We start from the raw sequence: 11,641 nt of genomic DNA on the forward strand, positions 1-11,641 counted from the left end.
GCTTATGCCCAAATAAATCTGTTAGTCTTTAAGGTGCCACCAGACTCCTTGTTGTTTTTGTAGATACAGACTAACACGGCTACCCCCTGATACTTGACACTATGTTTGCCAAAACACTCCCCAAAGAGCTAAGTAATCTGGCCAACACCTTGGAAACACAGGGGCAGGCAGTGGCTAAACATGCTTAGAGCCTCTTTTCATGCTGTAGATTCAACAGTGGGAGTGGTTGCTTCAGCTATCACGCTACGCAGACATGCTTGGCTCAGATCTTCTTTTTCCAACCTGAAACCAGATTGAAGGTAGAAAATCTTCTCTTCAGAGGTCTTGTGGTTATTTAGTAGTAAGGCCAAGGAGATACTGGAGAAGATGAAGGACATGAGGTCTACTGCAAGACCTTTAGGTGTCTACCTAGCTCAGAGGAGAAGGAGTTTGAGACCTGTCTTCGGGTACCATGGAAAATTCTATCCCCCTTCTTCTTCTTCATCTTATTATTATCAGAAAGATGTCATTTTCAGCATCAGCAGCCTTCTTCTACACAGCCACAGAAGAGAAAGCCTTTTAAGCCCCAAATGAAGGGAAAACGACCATGAGTTGCAACATCAAATTCAAACATCAGACCTCAAGTTTGACATGATGATCAGAAGCTTCAGACCAACCTGTAACCTCCTTCCAACCCCGTCATCTTTCCCAACTTTTCTATTATGTCAGTGCTCACAATTCCATCACATCCCAAATGAATTCTGGAGATATTATTGAGTGGTTATGCCATTTGATTTGATTCCTTTCCTCTACCCCGCTGGCGTGCCACTTCTATCCCTATTCAGGGACCCTCTCACAAGAGTGTGTTAAAATCAGAGATCCATTCCTTGTTGGAATCAAGAGCCACAGAGGAGGTGCCAAGGGAATTCAAAGGAGAAGGTTCCTACTCCAGATATTTCTGATACCAAAGACAGATTGAGGACTTTGTGCAATGTTAGATCTATGGAAGACCTATCTTCTTTATCAAAAAATCCATTTCCCCATGTTGACACAAGCATCTATCATAGCCTTCCTGACCACCTTAGATTGGTTTACAGCTCTCAATCTGAAAGATATCAGAGGGGTAGCCGTGTTAGTCTGGATCTGTAAAAAGTGACAAAGAATCCTGTGGCACCTTATAGACTAACAGACGTATTGGAGCATAAGCTTTCGTGGGTGAATACCCACTTCATCAGATGCATGTGACAATCTGAAAGATGTGTACTTCCATATCTATATCTGATCCAGGCATCAAAAATATCTTCATTTCCTAGTTAGATAAGACCACTTCCAGTACTAAATCTTACACATCTACTATCCCATGGGTATTTACAAAGTACCTTTCCATAGTTGCAAACTTTATGCATGCTCCCTCTTCAAAAGTTTAGGACTCATGGTAAACAAGAAAAAAAAATCTTTTCTGCTACCTACACAAAGGATTCCTTTTATAGGAGCAGGTCTCCGTTCCCTGGAGGGCAAAGCCTTTCTATTAGAAGAAAGATACCTGAAGCATCAATTCACTACAGAGGGGCTTCATCAAGATCCCACTTAGAGACATGTTCTTTCTAGGCTTCATGGGTTTAGACACTTATGTCACAACTTATGCTCGGCTCAGGATGAAAAGTCTGCAGCTTTGGTTGATGTTAAGTTACGGACCAAGCACAGATGGCACATGCATATAGTTGACCATTCCAAGTAAGATACTGCTATCCTTGACATGGATGACTCAACATTACAATCTTCTGAGAGGGGTAGCTTTCAACTCTCCAGCTCCATTTGAAACAGTCACCTCGGATGCCTCCAACAGGGGTGGGAAGTGCATTTCAGCAAATAGTTCAAGGTCATTGGAGTTCTCAGGAAAATAACCTGGAAATGAGAGCAATCCATTGGGCTCTCAAATTATGTCTGCCTCACAGCCAGAACAGGTAATGCAATTGTCACAGACAACACAATGACAATGGATTAGATCAACAAAAAGGGAGGGTCTCACGCTTCCCAATTGTGCAAAGAAGCAGTTGTATTATGGGATTGGCGTATCCAGCACATTTATCCCATAGCTCTACACATAGCAGGCAAGGTGTCAAGGCTGTATCCCCACTTTGAACTTTAGGGTAGGGGCCTGCATGAAAACTTCTAAGCTTAACTACCAGCTTAGCTCTGGTCCGCTGCCACCATCCCAAGGCTAATTTCCTTCCCTGGGTAGCCTTGAGAGACCTTCACCAATTCCCTGGTGAATACAGATCCAAACCCCTTGGATCTTAAAACAAGGAGAAATTAACCATTCCCCCTCCTTCCTCCCACCAACTCCTGGTGAATACAGTTCCAACCCCCCTGGGATCTAAAACAAGGAGAAATTAACCATTCCCCCTCCTTCCTCCCACCAACTCCTGGTGAATACAGTTCCAACCCCCCCGGGATCTAAAACAAGGAGAAATTAACCATCCCCCCTCCTTCCTTCCACCAACTCCTGGTGAATACAGATCCAACCCCCTTGGATCTAAAACAAGGAGAAATTAACCATTCCCCTCCTTCCTCTCACCAACTCCTGGTGAATCAAGATCCAAACCCCTTGGATCTTAAAACAAGGAAAAATCAATCAGGTCCTTAAAAAGAAGGCTTTTAATTAAAGAAAAAGGTAAAAATCATCTCTGTAAAATCAGTATGGAAATTAACCTTACAGGGTAATCAAACTTAAAGAGCTCAGAGGACTCCCCTCTAGTCTTAGGTTCAAAGTACAGCAAACAAAGATAAACACTCTAGTAAAAGGTACATTTACAAGTTGAGAAAACAAAGGAAAACTAAGACGCCTTGCCTGGCTATTTACTTACAAGTTTGAAATAGGAGAGACTTGTTTAGAAAGATGTGGAGAACCTGGATTGATTTTTGGTCCCTCTCAGTCCCAAACAAAGAACACAAACAAAAGCCTTCCCCTCCCAAGATTTGAAAGTATCTTGTCCCCTTATTGGTCCTTTAGGTCAGATGCCAGCCAGGTTACCTGAGCTTCTAAACCCTTTACAGGGAAAAGGATTTTGGAGTCTCTGGCCAGGAGGGATTTTATAGTACTGTACACAGGACAGCTGTTACCCTTCCCTTTATAGTTATGACACAAGGACAACAGCCTGGTAGATCAGCTGAACAGAGACGTAACGGAACTTCATGAATAGTTGTCATAGAAATCTATAGATGAGATCTTCACCTTGCAGGGTTGCAAACCTGTCTTTGCACATAATACAGTTAGAAAATTTATGCAGGAACTTGCTGTGATGCTTCCTGGGCGTACCCAGGGTTGTGAGGTACCTCACCACCACCTGCCTTTAGTGTGAGGAAGCCTTGTCTGTGCCTGGCAAGGGTCATCCCCCTGGATTGTCCTGTCCATGGACACTCACAGAATTCACAGATCTACTATTCCCAAAGGAACAGTACTCCTCAGCTTATCAGTTATATCTCAGGATCACTGCTCACCTCAATTTACAGCACTTAGATATGGTTATAGTGAAATCAGGTAAAAGTTTATTTAACAAATAATAGAGCTTCAAGAAGAAGCAAGTAGACTTAATGGAAATAAATATTTACATATAAAATAAAGTTGTAACATGCTTTCTAGAGCCTAAACTTAACTAACAAGACAGCCTCCTGTCTCCTAAATCTTAGCTCACTCAGAGACTCACCCCCAGGGTTAAACAGCCAGATTGGCTGTGATGCTCCATTCATAAAACAAACACACTGGCAGCTTATCCCTAGGTTAAGGTGTACCTGTGCAACCCCAAAATAGTTTAAACAATCCATTTTCTTTACTGTAAACAGTATCTTCCCCCGCTGGTTGTTTTCCCTGCAGAGAAACTCCTCTGGAGACTTTGCAGTCTCTTGATTAGCATTTTACTTAGTCTGTAAATAGGCATCCATTGTGAAGTATCCAATACTCAATTTACATACAGCCAGTCATCTAGAGCATCTCCCACCTGAAAGAAACTTGTTTTATCCCCTCTTGGTGACCAACCCCAACTCACAAACCTTAAGAGCATTATCTTCAGTGTATATATACATAACTCATTACATATTATGCATCCATACATTTCGCAATGGATATGATGATCCGTGTGACATAGGCTTTCAGTAGAGACCTTATACTAGACCCTTTGATGAACTATTATGTAGAGACCAGATCCAGGGGATCCATGTAGCCCTATGCCCCGCTATGCCCTCTGCCAGTGGGCACCCAGAGGTCCGTGGGTCACACTTACCAATATATATCCACAAATAAAGGATCCAATACCATCATGGGATCTCAATTTACTCCTTAAACAGCTAATGACACTTCCCTTTGAGCCTATGGAAGACTGCTTTCTGTACGATCTATCTATAAAAATTGCTTTCATAGTAGCCACAGCCTCAGCTAGGTGAATGACTGAATTACCACCACATGGCTCATCAGGTATCTTCCACCAGGATACAGTGGCCTCTGCCCTAATCCTAGATTCCTTCCCAAGGTGGTACCTGACTTTCATGTTAATCAGATTTTTTTCCCCTAGGGTTCACACTCTCATAGAGGAGTCAAAGCTGCATATGTTAGATGCTAAAAGAGCTCTGGGTTACTGAATTAATAGAATCGAGGAATTTCAGAAATCCTTCAGTCTCTTTATTTCATATGCAGACAGCCATAAAAGACACACACTCTCTTCAGACTTTATCTAGTGGGGTTAGACAGGGCATAGAGGAAATCTATAAACTAGCATTCATTCCACCCCTTCTTGGGGTTAGGTCATACTATCAGAGCAATTGCTACCTCCATCACTTGCCTTAGACATGGCCCAGTTGCAGAGCCCTATAGGGCTGCTACTTGGAGCTCCACACATGCTTTTTACAAAACACCTCCCTAGACCTAGCATCTGGATTGGGCACTGTTTGATGGAGCAGTACTGTAATCCCTATTCAATTGGGACTCTGAGTCCTACCTTCCATGATGGGATACTGCTTGCCAGACTATCCTGTGAGTGGGACTGTGCAGCAAACACTTGAAGAAGAAATGGAGGTTACTTACTTGTAACAGGAGGTTTTGAGGGGATGGACTCTGCACTCCCCACCCACATTCCTGGGAATCCTAATGGAATTTTGACTTGAGAAGGCAAGGTTGGAAGGAACTGAGGCAGCAGGGAGTGCCACACTCCCTTTTATAGCCTCACCTTCAGAACTTGCAGGAACACAGAAGAGAGAGGTAGGGAGGGGTTCATGAGCATTCTTAGGGGCACTGCTACAAAAAGGTTCCACCGCCTCAGCTGCACCCGCCAGTGCGTCCCATGAGTAGGGCCATGCAGATTCCATCTCTAAGAACTCCAGTTACGGATACATAACCGATATATCTGTTCCATTTACTTACAGAGAGCTCGTTTTCTTGATATCACATAAAGCAATTCCCATTCTACCCTCTAAGTGAAGTACAGTATGTACTGAAATTTCACACAGTAACATTGTAGAATCACTTTACAGATAAATGAGGAAGGATGACCTAGTGGTTAATGCATAGACCTGTGAGTCAGGGAATGAGAGCTCTATTCCCAGCTTTGCTACTGAGTGTCTGTGCAACTTCGGATAAGTCACTTAGGGCCCAATGCTACCATTCTTACTTGTTGTAGTCCCATTGCTATAGAAGTACAAAACAAAATATTCAACACCACTTTTTATTTTTGTTTATAGGTGCTGGAGTCATAGCAATCAAGAATTAATTAATCCATGCTCATTAGCTTTGCTTTATTTTTACTTAAGAGTTTTCTGGAATAACATTTTGCATTCTACTCTGGTATGTATTATTCCATTGTCACATTCATCAGTACAGTTAGAACCCGGGCCCTGCCTTTGTATTGATCTAACACACATTTCTAAACTTATTGCAGATCTACTTCATGGGAACCTTTCTTGTGTCAATATTGGTTGCATTTGCAGTACAATATTTTCAGTCTCTGTCTGGTAAGTATTTGCCTCAGTCAGGCTGAAATAATCTAGAAAAAAATAATTCTAGACATAAAATAGGGAACTTTAAAGATAGAACAGACTTCAAGATTTGGTGCCAGCATGCAGTTCATATATAATTTAAAACAAGTAATGTCCTACAAATTCAGTCTCTTAATTGCAGGAGTAGATCTGACTCACACAAGTAGTCCTATTGCCTTCAAAGAATCAGCATGAGTAAGGGTGTGCAGACTCAGGCCTCAAGCGCAGAATAATAATTTTGCACCAGATCAGTAATTTGGAACTGTGTATTGGTATTTGCCATTTCCCCCCCAGGAACAATTTCACCATTCTTTCACCAATTTTAACGAAACACAATTTGATTAGAGGAGCTGAAAATCATTTTTATTATGTTGTATAGCATTGTAGCACTCTGCTTTATTTCAGCATCCTAAGTAAGATATTGTTTTTACCTTTTCTTCCTCCAAAAAGCTATTAATAGATGTATACATGAATTAAGGGCTTTTGTTACTAAGGCCTTGGCTGTTTTTAACATAATTATTGTAGCTTGAAAACTGCAGCTTCCTTCTGTTTGGAATGATAGTCACAGAAATGGGAAAAGATCTAGTAATTAGAGAGCCCATCTCTCTGCCAGTGCAGGATTACCCCCTACTATACTTTTTTGAGTGCTTTTTTCCAACAAGGTTTCACATGCTCCAAGTGATCTGTCTTCTATCACTTCCCTTGGGAGAGTATTCCACAATATACCTCATATTAAACTGTTTTCCCTGATATCCAGCCTAAACTTTTGTTTTAGGAATTTTATCCTCCTAATGCATTCTGAATTGTCATACTCTTAATCATACCCAGTGTACCATCCTAATTTTATAATTCCTCTCCCTTCTTGATGTTCACACCCATCAGATATTTGTTATCATGGCCCTTCATAGTCATCACTTCTCCAAGTAATACATACTTAACTCTCTGAATCCTGCATTACAAATCACTCCTTCCAGCCCCAAGCACATTTCTTTTCCTTGTCTCTGTACTCCTTCCTCTTCTTGAAGTACAGTTAACTAGAATAATGGGAATAAAACAAACAAAAAATAATGAACAGACAATTCAGTAATGTCAGTTTCATGTGTCCTATTCTAGTAAAATATTTTTATATTGGGTTAAGCAGCAGTAAGAAGATTTTTAACCTTTCTTTGAAATAAAGGTTCAGAGAAGTAATTAGTATCACAGGAGCGGTTATGCTTATTACCGCTTTTTGTTGTTGTTGGTTACCATTTGTATTAAGCCTTTCTGATGATTTGACCATCACATTAGTTACTGAAGTCTGAAGGAAACCTGGCACTGATGACTAATTTAAACGTGTTGTTAAGGCAGTGGTTATGAAGATTCCTGGTATAGCATTAACTAATAGATCATTTCTTTTTATGGTCCTTATACCTATCTTGTAAATAGTCAGACTAATGAGTTTATGACTTCAGGTGATTGTTGCCACTAGATTCAGTGGGCTGTATTCTGCACCCTGACTGAGCTCCACCTAATGCATGGGCAGTGGAGCCAGTTGGGCTTCCCTCATCCCATGCTGCTCGGTCCCAGTGTAATAGTTACTGGGGAGCAACTCTGACTTACACCAATGGGTGGTAGCTCATACTTTACACAAGTACACAGTCAGTCATAGAAGAGCAAGAATGGGTCAAAATGGATCTAACAGACTGGAAAATCCTGCCCATTGCTTTCTTTCCTGATAGGGAGGAAGTAGAGAATCAGTGTTGGGGCCACATATCAGCCCTCAGTCTCCTAGAAATTTTTTTTCGGTTTAAAGGAATATTACAGACAAAAAAAATTATCTAGGGGAAAAAGTGCTCATGATGTGCAATAGATAGTATCGGTCAACAAAGCTGAAGAGCATGATCAGCCACAAATAAAAAAAGAGAGCAAAGGTAGGCACGTATCTAAGGACAAGACAGTTTTTGATCAGCAAACTGTGGAAGAAATATGGACAAATTATGGAAAGAGGGTTTCCATTATATTATATTTTCTTGCAAACTTAAAAATGTTATCGTCTAATCTTCATAGAATGGGTGTATGGTGACAGACTTATTACTGTAACAAAATAAAGTAAAATCAGTTACTAAGGCTATGTCTACTACACTGTGCCACAGTGTGGACGACGGGGTTGTGAATTGCAGAGTACACCAAAATGTTGCACACAAAACTACCCTGTGTGAACACTGCTAGTGCAAACTAAAAGATACTAGTTCACATTAATGTAGTCCTCTCTCTAAAGCTAACTTTTACTTTGCACCAGCAATGTCCACACGAGGCAGTTAGTGCTCAATACTTGGGTGTGTTCTGTGGTTCACACCCCCTGTCGTCAGCCACACTACAGCACAATGTAGACAAGCCCTAAGTCAGTGTTTTCTCAAATTTTGTACTGGTGATCCCTTTCATATAGCAAGCATCTGAGTGCGACCCTCTTATAAATTAAAAATACTTTTAATATATTTAACACCATTATAAATGCTGGAGGCAAAGTGGGTTTTGGGGTGGAGGCTGATAGCTCGCAACCCCCCATGTAATAACCTCGTGACCCCCTGAGGGGTCCCAACCCCCAGTTTGAGAACCCCTGCCCTAAGTGAAAGTACAATACTATCCTAGGTAGGATTTGAAAAATCTCCATCAACACTTTAGATACAAATTAAGGTTTGGAAAATAATCCCTTATAATCACAAATATTCCTTTATTAATATAAAATATACTGAATTATTAAGAAATAAGACTTACAACATATCTAAATTGTTCACAAATATATTCTATACTTGATTTTGAAAGCCCTGTCCTTTATTACCAGATGCAATTGATATAATTTAGGGGCCACCATAATGCATACACACAAAGGGGCACAGTTAAAGTTACATTGGGCTACTTATTTTGTCATTTCCTAATTTTTGAATGCTTGATTTTTCTTTCGTGTAGTTTTATTTATATGTTTGTATGGGAGCCAGATATGTACGTGTATACTTTATATACAGTACTACATTTCAATATTTATTCTGTATTTGTGTTTTTTCTACAGCCAATGATTCTCAGGCACCAAGGCCAGAACAATCTCCAGATGTACATTCTTCCACTGAAAACACCAGTGACACTAGATCAACAGAACAAGAGGAATCTACTCTTACAAACAATTTAGCTCAGCATCCCCATCTGATCAGCTGAGGTGTAATTCTCTGAAAGATTGGAATTCCAAAGCAAACATTAGAATGGCATGGTCTTGAGTAGTTACAAAACTAAGAGTTCACAAATGTATAGAATGGTAATAACTATGTACTCCATGGGCTAAATCCTGCTCTTAGTTACACCTGGGCAATCCCAGTGACCTAATCTATCTATTATATAAAGCAGAAAGAAATTTTAAAAAAACCAAACCAAGAACACATGTTGATTATTTCATGAGATTATACGTCTGAATGCATTGTATGGTCTTGTTTTTGATGGGAATAGAAAAATGGGTGAAATCCTGTCCCCACTGAAGTCAGTGGCAAAACTCCCATTGACTTCAATACGGCTAAGATTTCACCCACGGTATCTACTATTTGACTAAACAGTCTTTGCCCACATTTAGATGAAAGGCTAAATTTCCTGTAGCCCTGTTCCTGGAGGCTTGGCAGCCAGTCTTTGTTTGCTTTGAATTTATTGGGTAGCTGCACAAGCGCAACTGATTATAGGGAGCAGCTCCCTTTACCAAAAAATACAAAAAAAAGTAGAAGTGTCACAGTAAATCAGTGAACAGTTTCTTCTCAAATTCTTATATGGGTAACATAGGAAGGGAATTCTCTCCAGTTTTACAGTATATCTTAAATTGTCCTTGAACTAAATTACTGATCAGGTGTCATTTCCATTAATTAATATGTTTATACAGCACTAGTGCAATGGGGTCTTTGATTCCATATCTAGAGGTCCTGTAGGCTACGGTAATACAAATGATGATAAATAATAAAAATGCTAGTTAGGACAGTCAGGATAACAGGATATGCGGGAAGTAATCATACAGAGCATAGATCTCATCGGTCTGATTTTAAAGCTGCACAAAGTGAGTGGACGTAGGGAAGGAATGACTGTATGTGTTCAGCAGGTGTGTGTACACATAAAATCATATAGGTAATTGTATCCATCTATGCATTATTGTCAGTTAAATCTAATCTCTTTGCACTGCTTTATTTACAAGAGTAAATAAAATTATTTTTCTATTGCTGACTGTATGGTAACTGGCTTATTTGTCTTTTTATCTTGCGTTACAGTTAGGATAGATCTACACAAATCTTGTAGCCACAAATTGTCTTTAGAGGATATAATCTGTGCAGGTAATCTCATCATCAAACTGTGATCAAGCAGTGTTCCACTATTTGTAGCATTTTCAGAAAAGTTCAGCAGCAAATGGGGTTTTCCCCCTATGGAAATCCTGACTTTTCATTGAAAAAACAAAAAGCCAAAACATTTTCAGACTTTGACCAAAAAAATCTGAAAATTTTCTAGAAAAGCAGATACTGTCCGTGAAAATGTGTGTCACTTTTTTTGGGCCATCCCCAATGTTCAGTTCAGCAACATAACAGTATCCATTATTAGCACGAACTATTTTTACCAAAGTCTAGTTATTTTCAGTAATAAAAACTTGAATGGTAGAATTGCTTGTTTGTTTATAAAATAGTACATTTGTGGTTGAAAAGCCATGTGATCCATCTAGTTCTATTTACCTACGGTCTCAATTACAAGAACCCTTTACCCTGCTCTAGCAACGTAAAAGGGCTGTAAGGTCAGCATTAATTAAATGTAAAATGTAAATTATAATTAGGCACCTAGTGTTTGTGACTTATATTGTTTTTATCCATTGCATATAATTGCTCATCGCTATTGAGCCTGTGTTCAATTGTAAAATTTTGCAATGCTACATTTGATCACAAACAGTACGCACGCACGCACACACCTTTGGACTTTTGGCAGAATTCTAATATTATATATCTAACCAGATAAATGAAAACAAGTTGTCATTATTACCCTAAATGCAGACTGCATGATGATATTTGCACTTTATTTAAGTTGGTATGAAAATTTTAATTTATGTTAGAAGGGAAACCAAAATTGGGCTTAGTATGGAAACTAAGATGCAAACTTTAATTATGGAGCAGTTGCTGTTGCAGAACAATATTTGACACATAGTACCTGTTTTTAAAATGCCTGTGTTCTGTGCCAAATGTGCATGTGCAAATACTATGATTACATGCAAATCAGGTATTTGTATATACAAGTGGCAAGTTTTATATCCAGCTAGTCATTGGTGTCAAACCAAATATTAATTGGTCCATACGATTAAAGTAATCGCTTAACCCCACACAATGCAATTGTGGTTTTTTTACTCCTGAAGGCATTCTGCGCCAAAACATTGAAAATTCTGCGCACAATATTTCAAAATTCTGCAAATTGTATTTGTCAAATAAATGTGGAGGCTCCAGCGTGGCACTGGGGAGCACAGATCACTGGCTGCACCAAGATAGGAGATCACTGTGCAGCTCCCACCCGGGACATGGACTCAGTGGTGAGGCTGCACCCAACTCTGACACAGTGCAAGGACAGGGCCTGCCCCAGAAACACCCCAGGGCCCTGCCCTTCT

General features: G+C 39.9%; 1 protein-coding gene across 1 annotated transcript in view; it reads left to right on the top strand.

The window, feature by feature from the left end:
* SEL1L3 (SEL1L family member 3) overlaps positions 1-10,241 on the top strand; it is a 61,213-nt gene extending 50,972 nt beyond the window's left edge. The window contains exons 18-20 of the mRNA XM_034772531.1: positions 5,663-5,812; positions 5,907-5,979; positions 9,050-10,241. Coding sequence (XP_034628422.1) covers positions 5,663-5,812; positions 5,907-5,979; positions 9,050-9,192 — 366 coding nt within the window. The 3' untranslated portion in view covers positions 9,193-10,241. The remainder of the gene's footprint in view (positions 1-5,662; positions 5,813-5,906; positions 5,980-9,049) is intronic.
* The last annotated feature ends 1,400 nt before the right edge of the window (positions 10,242-11,641 follow it).

The sequence above is a fragment of the Trachemys scripta genome, chromosome 5, assembly GCF_013100865.1.
Source record: "Trachemys scripta elegans isolate TJP31775 chromosome 5, CAS_Tse_1.0, whole genome shotgun sequence".
NCBI classification, from domain to species: Eukaryota; Metazoa; Chordata; order Testudines; family Emydidae; genus Trachemys; species Trachemys scripta.